The following is a 25,791-nucleotide window of genomic DNA, read 5'->3' as shown; positions in this document are numbered from 1 at the left end:
GTTTGTGTGAAGAACAAAAGAGAGATATCCTTTGTTCTACTGGTTTGGTATGAAGTATAAAGTAACCCCTGAACATCACCATCCCCAAAATATTGATCATTTCCAGATTTACTACAGTCTACTATTCATTTTACTGCTTTGAACCAAGTCTAAGAGTCAGCCATTTACTGTAAATATGCCTCCACCCACCTCACATCCACCAGTAAAGAATTAAAAGACCTACTGCTTGTTCTCCCAGATTGTCCACACAGAGGCAGAACATGAAGTGACTCGTCAGTCAGCAGGAGGCAACTTGATTGAAGCAAATGCTTGAAATCTGATTAAATAAATGTCAACTAGAGTTTGGAAACCCAGGCAGTCATAACTTTTCTTATTTGGGGAATTTGAAGAGTACTTTGTGTGAAATCCTGACAGCATGTATGTTGTCCTGCTTTAAGGTGGTCCTGGCCTCGATCTGGCTGCTGGGGTTTATTATTGCAGCCGTGCCCCTAATGAATGAGGACGTCTTTGGGAACTACTACGGACGTAATGGGGTCTGCTTTCCCCTGCACTCTGACAGGCAAGAAAAACCTACTGCCAAAGGATATTCCACAGGGATTTTTCTGGGTGAATAGAAGATTTTGTTTTTCATGAATTTTCATTCCATATTTTATACTTACATAAGTAAGAGACAGCACTCAGAAGTGGGAATAATTCTTTGTATTATTGTAGGGTCTTTACCTTACAACATAAAACACCTTGAGGCAACTGTTGCTGTGATTTGGTGATGTATAAATGAAATTGAATTGAATTGGAGTTCAGTAAAATCTTTTTTTTAAATTGTCTTTTTCAGAAAAGAAAGACAATCTTCCATTTAAACTTTAAACACCCAAAGAAATGCGAAATTGTTCATTATCACAGAATATACAAAGTGTAAAGTAAAAAAAACTACGCAGTACAAATCTGTGAAGCAGAACTGTCCTGTGTTCAAAACCACTTAAATACTGTATTTAATACTGTATGAACTGCATAACGGTGTTTGATATAGTCCCAGCCAGCATGAAAAGCATTTGTATCTCTTTAGGTCTAAACCTGGTGGCTTTCCTGGTGATTGTATTCTCCTACTCCAGTATGTTCTGCTCCATCTATAAAACCGGCATCAATGCCACCGACCTGAGGAGCGGACTGCACAGAGATGTGGCTGTGGCCAACAGGTTTTTCTTCATCGTGTTCTCTGATGCCCTCTGCTGGATTCCTATATTTTTGGTGAAAGTCCTCTCGCTGCTGGAGGTGGAGATCCCTGGTAAGAAGTGAAACATATATATGTGTGTATATGTGTATGTATAGATATATATGTGTGTATATGTGTATGTATAGATATATATGTGTGTATATGTGTATGTATAGATATATATGTGTGTATATATATATATATATATATATATCTAGCAGTCCCTTCTTACGAATGCGTAGTGGTTAGACTACACGCCTTTGGAACACAGGATTGCGAGTTCGATTCCTGCCTGGGGCGTCTGTATCCAGTAAGGGTCCTAAGGCTAGACCCCCTATACTAAGCAAGCCTACCGCAGACATGAGCGAGACGGATAAATATGAAGGCATGCCGGCTCGGACGTCGCCCGGATCAACGAGGTCCGCGTCAGGTGTTGAGGAACCAGGGTACCCTGACGAAAAGTGGGCTACTGGAACAGGAAGGCATCGGTGGGCAAGAGACAAAAAAAAGGGCGTTGTTGGAATGCTACTACGCAAGTAACCCCGGCGGAAGGGGCTACATGAATAGGATGAGGGACCTATGGATATATATATATATATATATATATATATATGTGTGTGTGTGTGTATATACGTGTGTGTATATGTATATATATATGTGTGTGTGTGTATATACATGTGTGTGTGTATGTATATATATATGTGTGTGTGTGTATATACATGTGTGTGTATATGTATATATATATGTGTGTGTGTATATACATGTGTGTGTGTATGTATAGGTCACTGTGTTACTTTATTGAATAGTTTGCTAACAAGCATCAACACAATTATATTTCTCTAGATTTCAATCACTTGTGAAATGTGTCCTTCCTTAGGCACTATCTCCAGCTGGGTTGTCATCTTCATCCTTCCCATCAACAGTGCCTTGAACCCCATCCTGTACACCTTGACCACCAGCTTCTTCAGAGAGCAGGTGGAAGTTTTACTCTGTCACTGGCAATACTCCTAATACTCTTCTGCCAGGAGGAGTATTATGTCTGAAGAAAGACCGCAAAAGCCACCCGTTTACCTCCAGCAGGTGTCACTTATAAGCGCAGATCCTCTCTATGCCTGATGATGTATTTGTAAAGATACAGCATTTTGTAAGATACTAGTCCTTTTTTATTGTTTTACGTTCACATTCACACCCACATCCAGGATAGAATCACCAAATATCCTAACATGAACATATTTGGACCCAAATACAAATAGTACCCAAAGAGAGCCCATGCAGGCCAGACCTTTTTGCTTTGAGGCAAAAGACCTAACCACTGTTGCACTTCACCACTTGAATTAATAAAATATAATGAACATAATATAAAAATTCAAGATCTTACAACTGGTCCAGTCATAATTTATAAAATATACTGTTAATGTCAAGCCATCCTGAGGATGGCGCAGACCATAAAATGGGTGTCAAACATAGGGCCCAGGGGCTAGAATTGGCCAGGCAAAAACTCTAGTCCCATTGGGCTGCTTTGGGGAAATTGAAGGAGCTCATAAATCTTGGACTTTTTACCGTACTCTCATAAGTTTTACAGCTTTTTTTCTACTGATAAAAACCACGCTCCCCACTTCCTCCCAGTGAAAACAGAACTTTTTTAATGATAGGACACTCTGGGCAATGAGCTACCAAAACTTTTTATGTAATTTTACACATTTATTTCTTACTGTCAAAGCCCAAAAGTCATTCTGACAGATTTCTTTTTATTTACTTACAGCAGCATTTCTTTATCACGTAAAAGGAGATGCCCAATTTAAATTGCACTTTTCATTAATCTGTTAAGATATAGGAGGGATTAACTGTGCAGTTAACTTCTTTAAAACGATAGAAAAGCGCATTTCAGTTAAGATGAAAATGAGCTTTATGTGGCTCATGTAAAATGAGTTTGACATCCCTGCCTTAAAATTCCTTAAGTCTATCAAGAAAAGTGTTTAGATGACTCTTGTAAAATACACACATAGATCCTAAACAGTCCCTATGGTGAACTTTTTATGAAGTTTAGAAGCTGTGGGACAAACACAGAGAGACTGACAAATACCAGTGGCATAATATTAATGAAGAACATATTTTATATACAGAGCTATCCAGTTAATCTCTGCTTACCTACTGGTTTCTTTTTTGTCTTGCCCTTTAATTCCTCCATGCCCATCACTTTTTGGGTTTTTATCAGCTTGTTTAACTATCCTCATAATTCTTGGTTTCATGTCATATTCTTCCATTTACATGTACTGTATCTGCTTTGACTGAACTAATGTTGAAACTGAACCAATATGGTGCTGGCCCTTTGTGCCATAGTCATGCTGTTTAAGAGAACTGTTCTGAACTCTTCATTTGACTGACAACTTGGATGAAAGCATTTTGTACACGTATGTCATATTACATGTAATTAACAAACTGACAAATGAGGAGACTGAATTGCGACACTCTCAACATCTGCACATGAGACTTTGGAGCTGGACTTTTCCAGATTTCTTTCATGTTTTGATGACTGATTTTTTTTATTTTTTTTTTATCAGTGCACCAATGGACCTTTAAAAGCTCCTTTAACTTAGTGACAATCATTAAACGTGGAGGAGTTTAGACACTGATGACATGAAAAGGAAAGCTGGACAGATAAATAAAAATGGCTGTTTAATACTTGCATACATTTCTCATTAATATGCCAAGCAATGGAATCCTAACAAGGCCCTTATTTCCTGTTATGCTGTATTGATTGATTGATTGATTGATTGGTAATTTATTTCAACATGTGAACAATATACAAGTACATTTAGAAAAGAAATGAGAGAAAAAAAATATACTATACAAATTACATACAAAAAAACGTTCTGATTAATTTACATGTTGATAGGGAGTGGGAAGAAGTATACACTTATTTAATCCCACCCCTGTCCCATAAATTATCAGTGAATATTTAGTCAGCTTCCTTACTGATATAATTTGTAATAAAAATAGTGAACAGATTTCTGATATACTATATACTATAATATCACATCATGAATTTTTTGTTTGTTTGTTTTTAAATAGAGACATTCACTTAATTTAAATATTTTCCTTTTCTTTATAGATCGAGAAGATCATATTTTTATAACTCTTTTTGAACAGTTTTATGTTTGGACATTGCTTTAATTCCATATTCAGTTTGTTCCATAGTTTCACTCCATGAACAGAAACACAAAAGCCTTTTCTTGTAGTACGTACCTTCATTGTTTTGAAGTTACAAAAACCCCTTAAATTATAACTTCCTTCTTTCAAAAAAAACATACTCTGAATATTACCTGGCAGTTCTTTATTTTTTGCTTTGAATAGAATTTGTGCTGTTTGGAATTTCACTATATCGTCAATTTTCAATATTTCAGACTGCAAAAATAGTGAGTTTGTATGTTCCCTATAACCTGCATTGTGGATGATTCGAATTGCTTTCTTTTGAAGAGTAAAAAGTGAATGTAATGTGGTTTTATAGTTATTGCCCCAGACCTCTGCACAATAGCTTAAGTATGGTGAAACCAGTGAACAGTAGAGAATATGAAGTGATGTTCTGTCGAATACCTGTTTTGCCTTGTTTAGTACTGCAATGCTTCGTGATACTTTGGAATGAATATATCTTACGTGAGCTCTCCAGTTAAGTTTTTCATCTATTATTACCCCCAGAAATTTATTTTCACTGACTCTTTCAATATCAACACCATTTATTTGAATCTTTGCATTTGTATTTAAACTACTATTTCCAAATAACATAAGTTTAGATTTATTCAAATTTAATGATAATTTGTTTTTATCAAGCCAGAACTTCACTTTACTTATTTCATTAGTCATATCCTCCAATAAATTCTGCAGATCATCACCAGAGCAAAAAATGTTTGTATCGTCAGCAAAGAGAACCACTTTTAATACTTTGGACACTTTACAGATGTCGTTAATGTACAAGTTGAAGAATTTTGGACCCAAAACTGACCCTTGGGGTACACCACAAGCAATGTCCATACATAAGGAGCAACCACCATTTATTTTCACAAACTGCTTTCTGTCACTTAAATAACTCCGGACCCAATCTAAAACTACCCCTCTGACACCATAACGTTCCAGTTTTCTTATTAATATATCATGATCTATAGTGTCAAATGCCTTTGTCAAGTCTATGAATAACCCAGCCACATATTGCTTTTTGTCTATGGAATTTGTGATGTATTCTATTGAATCTAATAGTGCCGATGATGTTGATCTGCTTGATCGGAATCCGTACTGACTCTCAGTGAGTAGTTTATGTTTATCTATAAATTTTTCCAGTCTGTTTTTAAACAGTTTTTCAAGAACTTTTGAGAATTGAGGTAGTAAAGAGACAGGCCTGTAGTTTGTGAAATGGTGTTTGTTTCCAGATTTGTATAGAGGTATAACTTTTGCTATTTTCATTCTGTCTGGAAATCGACCAGTTTGAAATGATAAATTACAGATGTATGTAAATGGTTTTATAATAGCCTCAATGACTCTTTTAACCACTATCATATCAATATCATTACAATCCAAAGATTTGTGATTTTTACATTTTTTGACAATTTCAAGAACTTCATTTTCATCAACGGCTGTGAGAAACATAGAATATGGATTTCTGTCAATCAGTGTATCGGGTTTTTCCTGTGCTTTCCCAGGATGAGTGATTGTTCTTGCTAAATTTGGTCCAGCAGTTACAAAGAATTCATTGAGACTATTTGCCACAACATCCATATTGTATTCTTCATGGTCATTACAAATGAAATACTTGGGATAGTTCTTTTGTCCAGTCCCACATTTTATAACACTGTTCAGGATTTCCCATAATCTTTTATTATTATTTCTATTTATATCTAATTGCTTATGTTTGTTTAGTGTATAAAATTCGGTACGCATCCTCTCGGTGTGAGTTGTGTGCTTTTTGATGGTGTTTGTTGGTGTCAGGCTCTATATTGGTTTTTCTTAAATTAAATAACAATAAAAAGACATGAACTAACATGAAGCACATTCATATATTTTTGGCTTTTTTGTATGAGCAGTAGTAGGTCATTCTTTAAGGCTTTCTGTAACCTGAAAGGAAGACAGCGCAAACAAAAATAAGCAGTGGTGTACTTTATGTATGTTTATTTACATACACACGGAGATGAATATTTCCCTATTATAAAATGAACATGACTGAAAACCTTGATTACCAAAAAACAGTGCTGGCATTGTTTTCCTCTATAAAACCATTCTAGCTAAACTTCCAGTTTAGCTCTGTATCCCTCTCTGTCCACATACCAATAGCTACCAGCTACACTTCTCTAAATGGTTACTTTGTCACTTTGGACATGGGATAATTTACAAAACAGACCTACATTTAAACATCCTTCTATCTTCAGTTTATTTTCTCAAGATTCCTATTAGCTGAAGCAGTGCAGCACCTTTATTCCTGGGGTCACAAATCCTTACATTTTAATAGTTTGCTGTTAAACACACACACACACACACACACACACACACACACACACACACACACACACACACACACACACACACACACACACACAAACAAACAAACAACAAAAAACAGCTTCTCACAGCACAAATTATACCTGATATAACTTTTACAGATCCAGGCTCATGTTAACAGTTTCTAACCGTAGTCAAAAGTGTTTCTCTCTATCTGCAGTGGCACCAAATTCTATTCCTTAATAGCACCATCTAAAATACTTCTTATAACTGAATTGGTACTTGCTATCGGTAATACAAATTGTCCTCCTTGCTGATTTTTTTGTATTAATAAATATTAATAAAGAATCATAAATTTTTAATACAAAAAATAACATTTCTAATCAATTTAAATGAAAAATGAAGTAATATTTATATATTCAATTTAAAAGCATAATAAGTAATGTAGTGAAGGACACTTGTGGGTGTTTCTTTTGAGAAGTCATTTAATGCTTTAATCTTCTATGTTATGACTATTTTTAGCCATAACAATAGCACTCATATTTTATATTCATATTATTATGTGTAGGATTGTGCACATTTTGTTGTATTTCTAGCTTTTTTTTTTTTTTTAGATGTGTTAGGTTGTATGGTCTCTAGTTTAGCCAGGTTTCTTTTGTAAACGAGATGCTGTTCTCAGTGGGAGTTCTTGGTAAAAAAAAAAGAAAAGGTAATGATAATCACAATACAAAAATGAAGCTGTTTCACCTCCATATTAGTTTGTGCAGCTACGTATCATACACGTGCCTGTTATCCTGCTACAACGTGTCTTTGGACTTGTTTTCCACGGCTTTTACTTCTCTTGATTTGGTCTCACCTGCGGTTCTCAGCATCCTTTCATAGCAGGTGTCCTGCCCTTGGTCCAAGGTGCGCCCCTAGCGACACGTTTATGGACACAGCTGCTAACCAATAGGAAGCTTGTCTTGCCTCAGTTACCGGCTTCTTGGCGTTCGATTGGTTGCTAAGGGCGGGGCACTCACATCCCGAGCAGTAGCGCTGTCAGCTGAGGCGGCACGACTCCTGGAGGAGAGAGACGAGGAGGATTGATGAAAACAAGCCACCGAATCACATAAACAAAGAACTGGTGCTAGGAAATGATCCTGTAGTGGCCGAGGTCGACGCAGAAAAGGTACAGTTAATCTAAATGATTCGCCAGTGCTATGCCCGGTGCTGTTTAACGGCTCTGTGTCAACCACAAAGGGAACCGAGCAATTTCTTAATACAACATCGATAGCTCTAACTACCACGGGGGGCTTCTACTAGCTCTTTAGCAGCTGAGTTAGCCATAGGCTTAGCCGGTTACAGTGGTCGGCCATTAAAAGAAAGAAAAGGAGAATGTGACTTAACCTAAACTCGCTTCTTTAGTTGCCTCGGTGCCACCAACACAGCGAACAATGCCGAGCGGCTTTGTGAGGCAAGTTAGCTAAAGCAACAGTGTTTATCTAAAACAGCGACTATCATAGTAAATCACACTTTATGATGGCTACGCTACACTTTAGCTATCAGCGAGGGAGCTAATGTAAATACCAGCAGTGCTACTTGCCAGTGATTACAATCTGGGAGCATTAAAAAAAAGTGTGTCACGTCTGGAAGAGAAAACACGCACGTCTCTCAGTTCCGGTGCCCGTCTGATACCCTGTCTGGGCCTTTTGGACCCCTCACCGATGAGGTGTTTTTCGTCATTGAGAAGACGTGTAGAGTTGTGGGCTGTGGATCAATGTGTAGTCCAGGTCGGGTGGTCTCCCGTTGTTATTATCCCATTGCTGAGATGTCCAGAAGCAGTCAGCTTGGATGTTTTGTGAGAGGAAGCCAGTGTTTGAGGATGTATCATTGCAAGCAGCAGTACCCTGCTGACTGTTTTAAATGTTTTGAAATCTGATTGATATTTAATAGGGGTTTTGTGCTCTTCTGTTGTGTTGTGTTGTACTGTGCTGTGGTGAAGTGTGCTGCTCACACTGTTCACACATCTCAGGCTTACTCCCTTTCTTTCTCATGAATCATAGTCCTCTTCATCACTCCAGCTTTTTTGGCACAGCCAGTCAGCAGCAGCAGTAGGAGTGACCCAGTTAACTCTATTGTTCTGGGTATGGATTTACGCTACAAGTAACACACACACACACACACACACACACACACACACACACACACACACACACACACACACACACAGTTTGACATGTGTGTCAGAGTATTGTGCTTCTCTGAGGTTCCTTCGATCCCTTTAAGTTTGTTCCCAATCTGGATTTCAAGATGTGCAATTCCTGAAATCCAGACTGGTGTTTTTGGAATAAGTTTCCTCTACACCAGTCTAGTTTGATTTCATTTTTAAATAAGCATAATGCATTTGCACAGATAGTGATTATTCTTACAGATTCAAAGCTTATTTAAGGAAGTCCTTCTTTAATTGTTTGAATCTGAAACTTTTTTTAAGATTTAAATTTTCTTGTACTTGCTGTTTAATACGTGGAGGTGCTTTATAATGCGCTGCCCCACTCGGGCTTCAATTGCCTTTGTAGCATGACTGATTTATACATCAGCACCACTGTAGTGGAGCAAAAAGCCCTGCATTTATTACCTTTTAGCATCATCAAACCACATTAAAAATTCATTTTGAGAGAAACTTTATTATTTAAAATTAGAATTGGCATTTGTTTCTGTGCATTTAGTTGTAGAGAATATTGGCTATTCAAACAAAGAGTTTGCTATCAGCCACTATCCATGTGAGAGTATCATTTTAAAATTTTTGGCCCTCTATTATCGGGTTTCTCAAGTTTTGTAGAGAAGCCTTCTTTCACCCCTTTTATGATACTTGAGACTCTGTTTTTTGGCACGTTAGTGTAAATGGCTGAGTTCTTTTAAGCTTTACCGTCTATTTGTCGACAGGCCCTTCAATCCCGCTCACAGGTCACAGAGATCAGATCTAAGGAGCTCATGACAACTTTTTTTTTTATTTTTTCCAGACAACTTTTAACATGAGTGGCAGAGACTAATCTGGTATAATGCTGCTGTAAGTTTCCAAAATATATTTTTGGAAGCTTAATTAAGGTTGTACGGTGTGGATGAGCATGGCCACCCTTTATTTGTTTAAGTAAATCTGCCAGAAAGTAACTGCTCAGCCATCTCCACACACACACGCGCGTATGTGTGAACAACAGAAAGTGCGACCTCACACTCTGGACTGGTGAACCTCAGTCAGCTGAGCTCTCTGTCTTTCCTCACCCTCTTTGTTCCCATAGATACCACTAGACACCTCACTCCCACTGCCTTACATAACGTGGTTCTTCTGCCAGAGACACACCAGTTGACTCACACACAGAAGACATCATCACACAGTCCTTACCATCACGCTCCCTGTTTGTTTTGCCCCAGGTGCTCATTTTATGGGTGTGCTGTTCTCCGAATATTATTCAGAGAGCAGCTAAATAGTTTTTGTCTTACATGGCCTGTTAAGCCTGTTTGAGCGGCGTGTCGATGTATTGATTTAACAAAGAATTAATTGAATTTGCTTGTGTGTGTTTTGTGTGTGTGTGTGTTTGTTTTAAGATTTTAGGAAATTGTTGAGGGAGCGTTGTTTCACGCCTGTAGATTTAATGGAGCTCTGAGGCTGTTTGATTATGCATTAGCCCGCACATTGGAGACTCCAGAGATACTGTTATATAACACAGCTCTATATGGAAAGACATATTGCTGTGTGTGTGTCTGTTTACACGTACACTTCAATGGCTAGTGTGATGTAATGCCGTGATGCATTTTTTTGTAATTGATGTTTTGATGTCTCATTTTGTTTTTAAAATCAAGCCATCAGTCCTTGCTTTTATCTTTTCTGCGCTGCAGGCAAAGCTAATTGTGTTTAAAACAATCTTGTCAACGTACAAACTAACAAACCTGACCTCCTCAGAAAGAAACGCTATTGGTAAGCAGAGCTTTTGTTTCTGTAATGGGCTCAAGAGGGCACCATTGTAGAGCCGGTGTTTGGGCATGATAATGGCAGGAGAAAAAAAAGATGGAAGATAATCAGTTGTTAAACTACCAATGTGGACAATACAGCTACAATACTGAGAAAAAGTGCTGAGTCACTCCTCATTTCTTTATATTTTATCGGGAAAATTAAAAATAGGTGCAGTGATTTGTTGAAGCATGCAAAAATAATGCAAATACATTATATAATGCAAAAACAGAGTTTTTACACTTCTAACAAACTTGAAAGTCAATATTTGGTGTGACCACCTTTATTATTCAACACAGCCTGAAATCTCTTTGACAAGCTGTCTTGTTATATCTCTAAGTAGTCTTCAGGAATAGTTCTTGGGGCTTCTTGAAGCACATTCAAAGCTCTTCTTTGGATGTTGCTGCCTTTTATTCTGCTCTCTGCCAAGATCCCACACTGCTTCAGTAATGTTGAGGTCTGGACTCTGTAGAGAGACGAATCCATGGCTGATAGTGTTGCTTTGTGTGTTTTTTCTCTCCAGGTATGCCTTTACTGCATTAGAAGTGTGTTTGAAATCATTGTCATGCTAAAAAAAGAAGACTCCACTATGTTTTACTGATACCTGTAGACTGTTGTACCGCTCTCCTGATCTCTTGGTTCAAACCAAGTAGTTAAGATCTGTTTTTGATTTTTAGTTAGTCAAGTTCTTGTGCAGTTTGACATACCTTGGCTATTTCTCCCTGTTTCCCTTCCACTGAGATCATTTCTGATGAGACCACAGCAAACAGTAGATGGGTCAACTGAAAGGCCAGATGCATCTCTCAGGTCCTGTCTGGATCTGGCTTGTTTTCTATTCCTTAAAGACATGACTTTCAGATACTGTTCATCTGCTATTAATACATTTTTATATACCGCCACTTCTTTTTGTAAGATATGAGACATTTTGAGATAATAGCTCCTTCACATCTGCCTTCATGTCGGTAATTTTCATTGATTCAACTAAAGAAATGGGGTCATATTATGTTTTGTTTTATTTTTTTGTTTTTTGTGACAGGCTGTCTTATGTTATGGTTGAATGGTTCTTAGATTAGTGTTAAGTTGCTTAACAATTGAAAGACAATCCTCTGAAAATGGTCAGAGACAAGGACCGGACTGAAAGTGATTGAAAAAGGTATTTTAAAAGACCTGCAGAGAGCCTGAGGCAAAATATCACAATAGGGTGGCAGACAGTACAGTAATTGTAGTGGTGCATTGCAAACTTTTAAACGTGATCAATTTTAAACTCGTGACACATCTTTTCACTTGTATAGGCTGTTTTAATCAATTGAATCTGTTTGATGTTTGAGTTTAAGTCAACAAAAATGAATTATTAGTCTGATAATCAAGCCTTCCATTCTTCCCCAGCACTGGCTAAAAATAATTACACACCTTTATGGAATGCAATTCTTTTGCGTACAACCTTGTACGCAGTGTACAATGTGGTGTTCATACTTTACACTATAAAACAAAAATCAAAGTAGTTTTGAAAGCATGCGGAAAATGCAGCCGCTAAAAGTGAAAGTTTCATTTTCACTCCGAGAAGTCACTCTCAGCTTAAACCCTGCCCAAACATGCAGTAAATATAAACATGTCAGTTACTTTGCCTGTTTAAACCAGTTTTATGAAGGCATGCATGTATAAAGTAGGTGTTGTACTTAATCAGCTTTGTTCATCACACACCAACCAGCCAATTCTAACATTTAGTGACATCATGAAGGATTCCCTTACTTTTAATTAAATGTTAATTCCTTTGTACTGTTCACAAGGAAAATTTGAATGTAGGATTCTTACATGTAACTTTTACTTAAACAATAACAATTTACTAACCTTCATTTTCTTTATTGTCACACGCATCAATGATGATAATGATTTAGTAAGGCTGAAAGGTATTTGGTGCTTGATTTAACCACAAAGTAAAATCACTCTCCTTTATTATAAGTGTTAACTCAAAATATGCACTCAGTCATACGCTCTTGCGGGAGCAAATGTCCCCTGTGATCTGGACTGATGCTTGTGGTGAGGCGCGGGTGTCATTAACTGTGAACTGAATTAGTCTTGATTTGTTGCTTAAGACCAGAAGTAAACTTGTTTATCTTCTCTTGTTCGACCGGCTTGCTGAGTGTACGGGGGAGTCTGGAAACTGTTAACAAGACAACGTATTTGACTGACAAGAGAGATAAAAGTCCCCTGTCACAGAGGTCCCAGATGGTGCAATTTAAATAGTAGGTGGAGGGATGATCAGAGAAGAAATACAAGGGGTTGCTTTGGGCTGCTGAGGTTAAACTAAGAGGTACAAAGCAGAAAAAGGTGGAAAAAAATTGGGTTTAAAATGACCATCATTCTCAGATTAATAATTAATTCTATGAATCTTGTTAATCTGGGATGTGAACACATGGAAAAAGCAGCAAAATTGCAATTTTTGATTTTTAAAATAAAAGATCCCACAAAAAATGGTTGTGGCACAGTCTCCCTTGACCTAGACTGTGTGGGAGGAAGTAGTTTCTACATTTCAGACTGAATGTTGAATGTGAGACTGGATGGCTCCGCTTTGTCTTCTCAGCTCAACTTTCACCTCTGACTTGCAGGGACACATTTCTTTCTTTGTTGGCAGTGTTGTGGCTGATAACTAAAGTTGAAAAGCTGCACAGTCTACATAAAACTGAACAAAAACAGAGGGACGCTCAGGGGAGGAATCACAGTTAAGGAATGGCAGCTGTTTATTTTAGCCTATGACCCTGTGGTTTGTGTGTCTCTTTGGGTCTATTTGGTTGTCCCATAACACCAAACCATGTCTGTACTGCGGGCAGAAGCTGGTGCTTATCTCATAATTCATATTCAGGCTGATTTGTGTGCAGGCTGTTAAGTAACTCAGAAATTATGACTAAAAAACTAATATTATACTAATAGTCAGGTCAGGTTGTTTCTAATACATATCTTAATGCAGATAAAATGAAAATGCAGAAAAGACAGATACTTTTATCTGTGGGGTTTCTTTGATTGGTTGGTCAGAATTAAAGATTAAATACAGAATAAAAGTCTCCTGTTTGTGTGTGTTCATGTGAGGAAGAGTGAATGAGTCTGTTTTTAATAGTTGGCTGTTGTACTGCCTTAGGGGACGGCACGCCTCTCTAACTGACTTTGGCACCGAGCCTCACTGTGCCTGTTTGCCAGCCGTTAGCTATTTCCTTGCTCTTTGTTTTGTCTCCAGACACTAGCTTGTGTGATGTATTTATTCGACCTTTGACCTTGATGGCATTTGAAGTCTCCTTTGTTTGTGGTGATTGTGGAGATTCAAGAAAGACAGATTACAAAATTCAAGGAAGGAAAATTCTCATTTCCTGTTAGCAGCCAGTGGCCGGTGTAGCTTCAAGCAGATGGCCTGAAGCAGGGATGAGAAGAGGGCTACAGAGTTGTGGTAACGTCAATTCCACATGCCTTACGTATATATTTTTTCATTTTCAACAAAGACATCACTTCCTGTGTATAAAAAGCATCACCCTCTGCACAACACCATCTCGCTTTATCCAGCATTTTTCACAATGTGGTTTCCCACTCCACTGAACCTGCAAACAGTGTTTAATGTGTAAAGTGGGTTTAGTGTTTTCCCATACGAGAGAGTTTTAATCATCCTAATTAAACCTGTGTTGCAGTCTTTACATGGAGGGCGTGAAAGTTTTGTTTTCACACCTACATGCGCAAAATCCCGAGATGATTCACCAAGTGAAGCTGATGTCATGACGATGGCATACACAGCAGGAAGTCACCGGAGGATATGGAGCTCCCAAGAGATGTTTACCACCTTACCTGCAGAGAGAAGATTGAGTGAGGAGTAAAGAAAGATTACACTTTTTTAATAAAGAACATTTACTTGAATAATTCATGTAGTGTAAGTGTTTGAAAAAAGACCCTGCACATTATTTGCGAGGCTTTGACTTTAAAAATTTCCATTTACATATTGAGGAAGACTTTTAGTAATGTGAGTTAGGATTAAAGGATTAGCATTAAAGAAACACATAATTAGGGTTAAACTAAAACAGTGCAGTGTATTCCCCGTGAGATTTGTTTTTGGATAAGGGGCTGGGATGTCATTTGCGTTTTGACATTTGGCGTAATTCCTGGTCCCTTTCCAGAATTAGATCAAGGAAGTTTTACCTTCAACAGTAACAGTAGCCTACTTATATCATAATGTTGTAACACTTCCGTGTATAGCTGTCATTGTTTTCTTTTTTTTCATGAGTGTACATAAATATGCATTTGCCAGACTTTATTTGACAGATTTAAAACCACATGACAATCACACCCCACAGTTGTCTCTGAAATGTGTGTACTAATCAGCAGCTGATTGTTACAAACATAATTTTAGGCTACTGTGCTTCCTGTTTGTGTTTTCACCCACCCAAACACCCTACCCCCCACCCCTCCAAGCTTTGTTAATGGGTGTGTCTGTCCTCAGGAATCCTACACCATTAACAATTGAGGTTACTGTAACTGGCTAAACAGCTTCGACCAGTGAGCGCAGGGTATCTGACACACCAACACGCAGTGTTCCGGCTATCCAAAGCAGTAAACAGATGCCATTCTTTAATGCTCTACTGCTACGCGAGAGGGGAAAAAGGATGAAACAAGAGTCAGGAAGCAGGTGTGTGAGAGAGGACGCAAGAAAGAAATCATTTTTCTCATTGCCAAAAATGCCTCTGTGAGGGAAGGTGAGTAGGAGAGAGGAAAAAGAGAGGAAGAAAATGCGAGGGAGTGGAGGGGTAAAAGAACCACCCAGATTTAACAAACCACCCAATCAAGCTGCGTTCTTGGAATTGGCTCCCTCCCCTTTTTTCACCACCTGAGAGTGAAGAAACACAGCTGTGCCTCAGAGGGCTGAAAAAGACAGAAGGAGAAACGCTCTGAGAGCAGGTGAGAGTTGAAGTGGGGCACGCAAAGAGAAGAAAGGTTTTACAGAAAATCTGCTTTCAAATAAAATAAGATTTTTTTTGTAAAAAAAATGTTTTCAAAATCTTAAACAACTGTGAGAAAGCCTCGAGAGGAAGACCTGAACTCTCAGGAGAACTGTGTAACAACAAAGCGATGAGCTCACTGTCTCGGGATTGAATGAACACAACATAAAGCGAATAAACCCTGAAAGGAAACTGGATACCAAAATGTGGGGAAAAAGGTGAAGAGTGAAAATGGACTGAATGGCCTTTTTAAGTATTTTTCCTTCCTCTGGGACAAGGATTTTTTTTTTATTTTGAGTCTTCTGTGGAACAATGTAAAGTTGTCTTTCTTCCTCTGAGGAGGGCCACATTTTGACAATATTCTACGAGGTGTCGGTGAGCTCCTGTGGAGACTGGCTAATGAGCAAATAGGGGAGACATGTCTCTAGAAGATGTCAAAAGCACCACCAGCCTTGGGGCTGAAAGCAGTGCTTCAGATCATTGCAATGGCCACTGTCTGAACCAACATCAGGATCACGGGGTGAACCAAAGTGAAGGCCAGGATGAGATCGTTCTGGACCGTATTGCCTCTCTGTCAGTGGATAAGTTTGATCCCAGTGACTTCACAGGGAGGTTTTCAAAGATCCAGTTGAGGTCCAGAAAGAGGAGAGGGATCATTAATAGAGGTATGTGGAGACTGGCTCTACAAATGTTGTGTGTTTTGGTTTTTTTTTTGTTTTCTTCTTCTGAAGAGCACAAATGTGAATGAACACAAGATGAGTCAACACAGAGAGGAGGCAATGAGATACATGTTTTGTAATATTCCCAGGAAGTTTGAATGTGATTGCTTATTTGTCATGACCTGAGGAGTTAAGTTTAAGGGTGGAAATGGCAGAAAGACCGGTCGAACATCCAGCTGAAAAAATGATCCTCCGCTCGCCAGCTGGAATGTGGGTGTGTGCGGTTTTTAGCCGCTTTGAGATTTTAAATAACTCAGATCTTCTGCTACCTGTTTAGACCCCGTCTGCCTCTTTATGTACACCACTGCAAAGCTCGTCTTTGTTGTCACTTGGAAACTAGACTCGACAGGTGTATTTGTTGTGGGTTTTGAAGACCCTGTGAAAACTGATACCCTCTGTGTCTTTAGAAAATGCCACAAGGTTACTCCACTGATCATGAATCCAGAAAGAGGCATGCCATTTCTGGCCTCAGGATTGTTGTTTTCCTCAAACCACTTGTTCTCTCTCAGCTTACCTTAAACTCTGTGAATTGTATGTCTATACACTTCCAACATTTTAGGGAGTCTTTACAGGTACACTTCGGATCAGAGTATTGTTTAAATTTTGTAATAATGTATCAGTTTTTAGATTTATTAAGTCAAGTAATACTGAATGGCATTTGAAGGAAGATCCAATTGAAGGCACTTTAGGATAAGAAAAGCAGAATGCTTATTTTGTGTCTCTGATTGGACTTGAAAAAAGATGGAAACATAGGTGCATGTTGAAGAGTGAAAAGGGGGAATTCTGGTGTGAGGTAGTGTCTGTGCAACAAAGCAGCACCTGCACAAACATGCCTTTATTGAGACTTCTCAATAAATGAGCTTGTAGAGTGCAAATGTCAAAGAAATGCGGTGAAATGTAAGATTATAGAAGCCTCTGCTGCTGAGATAATGTACATGTGTTAGTCTTTGATGGTACACAAATGTGTTCTCACTAGAGTTATCTGACCCAGCTGTGTCAAGGACACACACTGTGTGAGCCCCGAGCCTCAAACAGCCTCTCTGTGGTCGTTTGAAGCAATTTATTTGCAATCTGTGTTTATGCGTGAGAGTGTGCTCATGTGCTGTGTTATGCTGGTTCGGTTAGCATGACAAAAACACATCACATTAACAGATGTCTGACACATGTTGACTTGTTTACTATGGTTTTTGTGATTGTGTCAATTTGATTTATGAAGCTGAAATGAGTAATACAATCACAGATGAATAGACATTTATGCTAGGAGTTCATTCCTTGATTGAAATGTAATATTAAACATCCACAGCTCCAACATCTCCATCATTAGGTCGTGAATGATAATGCTCCAGTGAAACGATGTCTGTCTGTGCTAGACACAATGTATCAAACAGTCTCTGTTTGACTGATGAAATTGTGTAATCTCACTGGGATTACATTTCAAGTGTGTGTCTTTGATTCAAAGATGTTGTTTAAAGGACATACCATTCGCTCCCTCTATTGTTATTGTAAATTGTTAAAGTCACAACTGTTAATTTTAATTTAAGAGAAACAATAAATTCTTGATTTATCTCAAAAGTTGGCAAATTAGTGTGATACTAAAAAAGTTTTTTAAAAAGTGATTCAGTTTTGAGGTACGGTGACGATCACATGGTTAACTATGACTGTGACTCTGTGCCTGTTATAAACTTTCTCCTCATGCTGAAAGTGAGAAATCGCCTCTTTCTGCATCACTCTCTGTGTTTGTGCTGATGTGGAGGGCAGCTATTTACACCTCTGTACCCATTCTGTGCCACTCAGCAAGTGGGAAGTGTTATATTCATGTAGTGTAAGACTGTCTCCACCCTCCCTGTGACAGCCACTCAACTTTTCTGGTTGAAACATTTTCACTGTCATATTAGATAGTTGACACATGGCAAATATTGGCATGAACAGCTCTGATCTTTCCAGTCTAGAAGAGATGACGTCAGCTCATCATCATCATCATCATCATCATCATCATCATCATCATCATCATCATCATCATCATCATTTATTCCTTTACTTTAAAAGCAAAACAATAAAAAAATAAAAAATAAAAGCCCCAGCAGTGAAAGCTGTTCTGGAGTTTACTCTTGTTTGCTTCCCTTCTCTTATCACTTCTGAGCTTGGCTTCTGTCTCTCATTAGCCACTGTTTGCTGTCTGACTAGAATATATGTAACTCCACACATGATTTTCTTCTTCTCTTCTACTCAGGGCAGGGTTGGGGATACATTGACATGCTCCACCATCTCATGATACAGAATGGTTTTCCACAAAAGGCCCCTTCGTACTTTCAAAAGCTGAAAGGGTGGTGTTGTTTCTTCACATTCTGTTGATAGCATTAGTTCAATCTGAAGCCTGTAAACGGTTTTGATTTAGAATGAGTACCATTAATGGAGATGACTCAGCTACTTATCTTGCAGATAGTCTGTTTAGCGTTGCTGGTTTACACACTGCACATGATTTAAGCTCCACCTTTGATTGTTTAGATGGAGTGGCCCCCTAGTTAGTAACCATCATTAGCAGTGGAGTCTTTTGGGCTAAGCTTTGTAGAAGTGTGCAGTGGCTCGATGTTTCCGAGGCTCAAAGGTAGCATACCTTGATGTGGATAACGTCCTCACACCTCCTCGCTAATGTATTGTTTTATAACCATCTTATAACTGCCACATTTTCAGAACAACAGGTTTGCATTATCTGATGCTGAGCAGCCTCATGCTTATTGATTGTATCACTCATTCATTGCACCACAAAAGGTCAGGTTATTATGTTAGACTTATAAACAGACGTATAAATACAATAAAAATGAATTGGTGACCCATTATACTTGTAGACCAAGTATAAATGAAATCTTAATTTACGCTTCACATGTATAAGTACCCTGTATATATGTGTGTGTTCATGTGTGTTTGCCTGTGTGAGTAAAGGAGTCACATTCCAACAGCTGGCATGCCCGGGCCCCTGCTCAGAATGTGAGGAATCTCAGCCGCTCCATAGGGGTGTGTTCATCTCTATGTCCATGATTTTTTTCTCTCTCTCTTTCTTATAGGCTCCATATGTGTGTCATTGTAACCCAATGGGAAATATGCCCCCTTTCCCCGTTGTAAGTCCTGAAATTTTATTGATTGTCCTATTGTGCATCTGCGCTGTGCTCCGGCGAACACTCTGCAGGCTTCATTTACATCAGTCAGAGCAGAAAGAGTCAAACGGCAGTACATAACAATTCAAATTTCCCATATATAGCCCCACCACCACCACCAGCCGGCACATGTAACTGTTTAACCTAATGTGGGTCAACAAGCAAACATGCAAACATTTTCATGCAGTCTCACGAGCAAGACTGGATGAGAAAGATAAGAGTGCAGACTTTTAAATATTTAGCTGTCATCTCATCAGTACAGCACTTGGTGCACCAGAAGTCAAGTGGTTGTTATACACAGGATGTTTTGAAAGTTTCAGGAGAACATTTTGAAAATTGCTTCATATCTAATGATTGTCAGTTGGGCTTGATTGTCTTGTATGCAGGTTAACAGACAAAATTGTGATTTGCTTATTCTGTCAGGCCCAGCACTGTGATGGGACAACAGACGTTGCAGACAGGAATAGGCTTTCAGTGCTTCTTTGATATATTTCTCCTCCTGTGGGATTAAACTGTAATTGTCTGTTAATATGAACCAGGCCATCCATGCTTGGCAGCTCTCCTGTGAGCTGCCAAGCTTTGCATAATACTGTATCCTATACACTCTTTACTCTTCCTCTCACTCTCATTTTTTTGCTCTCCCTCCCTCGGCCGCTCACATGTCCTGTGGCACTTCCGCTGTTCATCCAGGGAATTGCACAATGACCCTAATTATCCACTTGTACTTCCAAGCTTTTTCAGCCAACCGTAACATCACTGCCACAACTTTATGCTTAGGCAGACATTTTCAAAGGCTTTTTAAGGTAGAAAGAATTTAGTTTGTACTTAGGTACACCAAAGACTCAGTTAGAAGTTGAACTAAAGCTATGAGATGTGGCAGGTTATTATGAGATGCTAGCAGAGTCCTGACATACAGTGTGTTGGTATTGGCCTGTGTATCTACTTAAAGGAAGACAAAATTAAATATCAGCTGCACTGCTGAGGTAAGGGATGCTTCATCAAGCAAAGCAGATTCAAATCTCTTAAGCTGTGATAAGCAAAGGGAGCCAACTCTTTGCTTCGATTTGACTTTTCACACCATGACTCTGTATCTTCTCACTACACACTCAAGACAGCAGAGATACCTCGTTTGCAAAAAAAACAAAGAATCAAGCTCACATTCGCCACATTAAATATTTATCGTCTGGAAATGATATCCAGCAGCACCAAGGCACCTGAAATGATCACAAAAACATTCACTCAAATGTCGCGCTGTTAATTACGTGATCAAATTTGTAAAGCATGAACATTGCATCTAAATTATTGACAGGTTAATTTCCCATGTGCCACATGAATCATTTCAATTCTGCCAGAGGTGTGAAGCAGTTGTACCAGCTGATAAGTCAGGAATAAGTCAGACTTCATTATCAGTGTCAATGTCTAGGCTGGCTGACAACAACAACACATTTAATTAAAAAAAAAATCTCTATTCATCTGAAGGGTGTAACAAAAAGGTTAAAAAATAACTCTTTTGCTTGATTTAATGAATAAAAAATCACTGCAAGCAAACTAGTGACAAAGATGATGATGAATCATGGAGGGAACATGAATGTCTGCACCCGATGTAACTTGCACATGTATTGAATGGTGTTAAAACTATCCATTTAAAGAAAGAGAAATATATTTTAGTTTTATTTTTGTTTATTTTTTGTCTTCTTCTTCCTTCTGGGATTTGGATACAACAAGAAAAGTATGCATACTATACACAAAAACACACTATTGCCCATTTCTTGTTTTTATACTTAAGATGAATTATTCTTAAATGAAGACATTGATCTGACACATGTAAAATGTAGCCAATTGTGTTTATTGTTATCATTTTATTATCATCTCTCTACCCTGTGTTCATTTGAGAACACAGGGTCGGGAGGGCCAGGATGAGGGCCGTCAACTCATCAATTGTTTCTGCATTTTGCTTCTCCAGTTTCTGGCATCTTTGCTTCACTCCTTCTAATGTTGCTTGTGTTTCTCCAAGCTTTTCTTTCAGTTCTTTAGCTGATGCCTCCTGTGTTAGATTTGCCTTAAGCATGTCTCTATTTCTCTCTTGTGCGTTGTTGTGCAGGTGTTCAAAGTGCTCATTTCTTCTCTGGATTTCTTTAAGCGTACGCTGCAGGTCGTCATGTATTTTCTCTTGTTGTTGCTTTTCCGCCTGCATTTCACTGTTCTGGCGCCTCAAGTTGTTGAAGTTCAACAAGATCCTATTAATGAGCTCTGATTATTTCTTGCAATTCCACTGATACTACGCTGCATCTCCGAGCATAGCTTTTCCACTTTTTCATTTTCTCCTTCCAGTTCAGTTGATTTTTCCTTCATTTCATTACAAAATTCTTGCAGTTGTACATTTTTCCTCTCAACGTCCTGGAGAACAAGTTTTTCTTGTTTCTGTTGTTCTTTCTGTTCCTCTTCTACCTGAAGAAGCATTTTATTTTTGAATTCTGTTTCATCAAGCTTTACCTTGAGCATTTGGTATTGTTCCACCATGCCTTTTGAGTTTGCACTGCATTTCTCTCTGCTTTTTGTCTTCTTCCTCCTTTTCTTGGAGGATTTCTTTAAATTTTTCCAGTGCTTCATCAAGTTTTGCTTGGCGCTCCTGATTTTTTTGGCTCATGTCTCGGAGATCCCACTGCATCACCTCAATAGTAGCGTTCCTGTCTTGAAGCTGGGCAGATATCTCTTTTACTTCGGCGCTCTTTTTCTTGTTCTCTTTAATCAGGAACGCAATCTGCTCTCGTGCTTGACCAAACATTATTCCCCAGCCCTCATTAATAATGTTTATGTCAGGCTGGCGTTGTTGTCTTTCTTCAAGGTGTCTATTTTGTGCTTCTATTTGTGTTCACTTCTCCTGGAGTTGAAGCTTCTCTTCTTCAAGGTGTTTAATTTTGTTTGGTAGGTTGTAGTTCTCCTTTCCTTTCCTTCTTTCCTCTAATGCCCTTTGAATGAATAAGGCGCCATCTGGGGAAATTGGCTGGCCACACCAGGAAGGAGAGGCGGCGTAATCCTTTTTTCTTTGTTGGTATTTTCTTGGATACATGTTGGAATCTGTGCACAGTTACTCTGAAAAGGTTTCCAAATATTTCCAAATGTATCTGGTCGAACGTTTGAAGACTGTGAACAAACTGACTAAAAATTGCTGCTTTTCACTTGTATTTATGGAAAATCAATAATCAAAGGACTTAAGATTCCTTGCCAATGAGATTGTGACATGGCATTTTAGAATGGGAATATTGTTTTAAAACCCTTTTCAAAATTAACTTAATATTTGAGTGAAAAGATTGAGGGAAAAAAAGTGGGTTTTTTTCTACATAATAGAGCTATAATAAATGTTCTGGGGGGTTTAAGTACAGAAATCAGCTGCTAAACTATTTTTATTGACTTTTGGTGTTGGGAATGATTTACAGTCTGTTCTGTAGGAACGCTGAATTAATATATTGGCTGTCTGGCCCCTTCTGGATACATAATAGTTGCTGAAGGAGATTTTTTTTCATCCCCAGCTGATCTCCATCCATATTTATATAAAAATCTAGCATGCTCCACACCACACAAAGTCAGAAGCCAGTTAAAATCAGTGTGTGATACCTGAGGTGGTGCTGCACTGACCAGTTGTTTCTGGCAATTTGCTGGTTCAGCCTGCCTATCACTGCTACTCTTGGCTCTTATTGGTCAGTGCAGGCTGACGGCATGCTCACTCAGCACAATATGAAACAGAGCAGGAAAACAATAGAAACATTAGTGCTGTTAGTCTGCTCCATTATAGCTACAGCGGTATGAAAACTGCCTTTTCATTGTCACTCACTCACTAGTTTTCACCTTCCCAGTTTATCGCCCTCTATTTTCAACATACCCTCTATGTAGCACTAGCTGGTGTGTGTGTGTGTGTGTGTGTTTGCCCCCCCCCCCCCCCCGCCGCACTCTTTCTCTGTCTTCCCTCTAAGAGGATTGGCTGCTTGCGTCTACCAACATCTGTGTATCACTGTCCTGAGAGAGCAAAACAGAGAGGGGATGGGGGGTGTTAGCCAGCAAGATAGCAACACAGAGCTCAGGCAAGCCTGAGAGACACTATTTCTCTTTCTCTCTGGCATACACACACTCTTCCTCGTGCACACATGCAAACAAACACACACACTCAGCAGTAGACAGCCGCAACATCCGCATCGCTCGCTGCCCACCCGCATCCTTCTCCCCCTTTCTCCGAGCCTTATTCCTGTCGGAGCGCTCTCCTCTTTCTCTTACTTGCTCCGTCTGCAACGCCTCATCCTGCCGTCCTGTCCCCGCTCTGCTGTCTGTCACCGTGGCGACATAGCCTCCGCAGCCATGGCGACCAGCCAGCAGGATTCGGGCTTCTTTGACATCAGCCTCAAGTCTCTGCTGAAGTCCTTTGGAGGCAGTGAGTACAGCTAACAGATCACTGTTGTTGTTGCTTGCTGCTGTGCCCAACAAATGTGTGATACAGTCTGCCCTCAACTCATCATTAATGGATCCTGCAGTGTGCAGACTATGCTTATTTGTGTTTACGTTTGGAGTTCAGGGACAAACGGACGGCACACAATGTGATTGACACTGTCAACATTTGGCAATATTACGTAACGTAATAATGGAAGACAAGTAGTTGAGCAAGAGCTCCAGAGAATGAGGGTAAATCTGGCTTCTCAGCAGTTTTCTATACATAACATTACTTAACAGAAAAAAAGTGTCACTATTTGACTTTGAGCCTTTTACAGAAATTCTAAAGTCAATCAGAATTTGTCAATAAATAAAAACAAAACAAAGCTGTCTGTTTACATGTGATATTATTATGTGCGGTCCAGAAGACTCAAAATATCTGTTTACAAAACAGAAGGTAAAGCCACCGTAGGTCGCTGTGAGGCAGTCCGTCACCGGCAGCATCTCTCTCGACTGTTTTAACTGGGACATACTGTACTTTACAAATCTGAGACATTACAGTAGTCAGAACACATCGCTGTATTATCGCCCCATTTGGACTCATCTGCGTGCAGCCTGTAGTTTACCTTGTAGAGAATGCAAAAATAAGGCTTTGTTGTTGTTGTGCTGCAGTGATTTTCCTGTACTGGCTGATCACTTCTTGTGGCAGTCTTCAGTTTGTTTATGTGTGCCTCTTTGAGAAGTCTCTAGATTCCACACAGCTCATGTGTCAGGTGTGCTTTGAAGGTTACTGACAGCAGGGGTTACGTCGGTGCAGTGGTTAAGGAGGAATTTCATGGGCCGTGTCGATGGTTCCCCTTGAGCTATTGGTGATGTAATAAAAAATGAAATCACTGCAGAAACAGACGTGTTTCCTCACTTGTCACAGCTGTAGACCAGACGCAGACATGTTGGTTTTGTTTGGCTCAAGGTCATGATATCGATAGCAATCAGAAGACTTAAAAGCCAAGAATCAGGCTTTTAGCTCCAACTTAGGTTGGTGTTTTAACTTTTAAGTTGCTGTGGAGTGAAATCACTAGACAAATAGCTGACCTCATCATCTCCTGCCATCGCTTTGAAATATTCATGCGCGTAATGTCAACTACTTCGGCTTTAGTTTTAATCCTTTTTTAAAATTACATCCTTAAAAACATTTCTAAATTCTTTCACCTGTAATGTTCACAACAACACGGCAGTATTTTGGATTACAGTGGCTAAGATTTGCACTGCTGTTGATATTCATTCAAATTTAAACCTCTCATAACTACACAACTATGGGTTAGTTCAAAAATGACCAAGAATAACACAATAAAAACTCCAGAATACCTTTATCTATCAGGTACCTTCTCTACCAGCATACAGGTTTAGCTCTTCTTGGTCTTGGTGAGTTGAGTCAGTGTGTGTTTGTGTTGTTGTCTGTGCTTTTACAAGTGATTCATCACAGTCCATATTAAACTGCCCTCAGACTGTGCAAGCATGTGCACAACTGATGTCTTTTCACAAGCCCAGAAAAACGTAAAGGTATTAAATGCTAACCTTAATTTAAACGTCCATATTAGGATTTCTGTGTGACAGCTGCATTGTTGATGCATCAAGATGTGTATGCAGTCACCCTGTCTCATAATGCGTGTTATTCATGACTCATCCCACCAGGGTGCTTGTCTGCTAGTATGACATGATGGTTGGAGGTAAACACCAGATGTAAATTCTCTCCACTTGGTCTATTTTTATCAGATAATCTGCTGATTATTTTTAAGACTTGATGCCCACAGTCCAAGTCAGGGTTTTAAAATGTGTTGCTGTCTCCATCCAG

The 25,791-nt window shown here is 39.0% G+C and overlaps 2 protein-coding genes across 4 annotated transcripts in view; both read left to right on the top strand.

Moving 5' to 3' along the window:
* The window catches only part of rxfp2a (relaxin family peptide receptor 2a), a 36,350-nt gene extending 30,335 nt beyond the window's left edge, over nucleotides 1-6,015 (top strand). Inside the window, 3 exon segments of the mRNA XM_085470440.1 lie at nucleotides 438-606; nucleotides 1,064-1,282; nucleotides 2,088-6,015. Coding sequence (XP_085326566.1) covers nucleotides 438-606; nucleotides 1,064-1,282; nucleotides 2,088-2,326 — 627 coding nt within the window. The 3' untranslated portion in view covers nucleotides 2,327-6,015.
* A 9,526-nt stretch (nucleotides 6,016-15,541) lies between these two features.
* fryb (furry homolog b (Drosophila)) overlaps nucleotides 15,542-25,791 on the top strand; it is a 47,806-nt gene continuing 37,556 nt past the window's right edge. For all 3 annotated transcript variants that reach the window (XM_085470436.1, XM_085470435.1, XM_085470434.1), the window contains exon 1: nucleotides 15,542-16,314. In XM_085470436.1, coding sequence (XP_085326562.1) covers nucleotides 16,068-16,314 — 247 coding nt within the window. In that variant the 5' untranslated portion in view covers nucleotides 15,542-16,067. The remainder of the gene's footprint in view (nucleotides 16,315-25,791) is intronic.

Source organism: Copadichromis virginalis, linkage group LG10 (genome assembly GCF_057382275.1).
Source record: "Copadichromis virginalis isolate Kocher_CV1m ecotype Utaka linkage group LG10, C_Virginalis_male_GT1.1, whole genome shotgun sequence".
Taxonomy (NCBI): Eukaryota; Metazoa; Chordata; class Actinopteri; order Cichliformes; family Cichlidae; genus Copadichromis; species Copadichromis virginalis.
The sequence above is the reverse complement of the archived record's forward strand: the minus strand, read 5'-3'. Positions and strand labels throughout refer to the sequence as shown.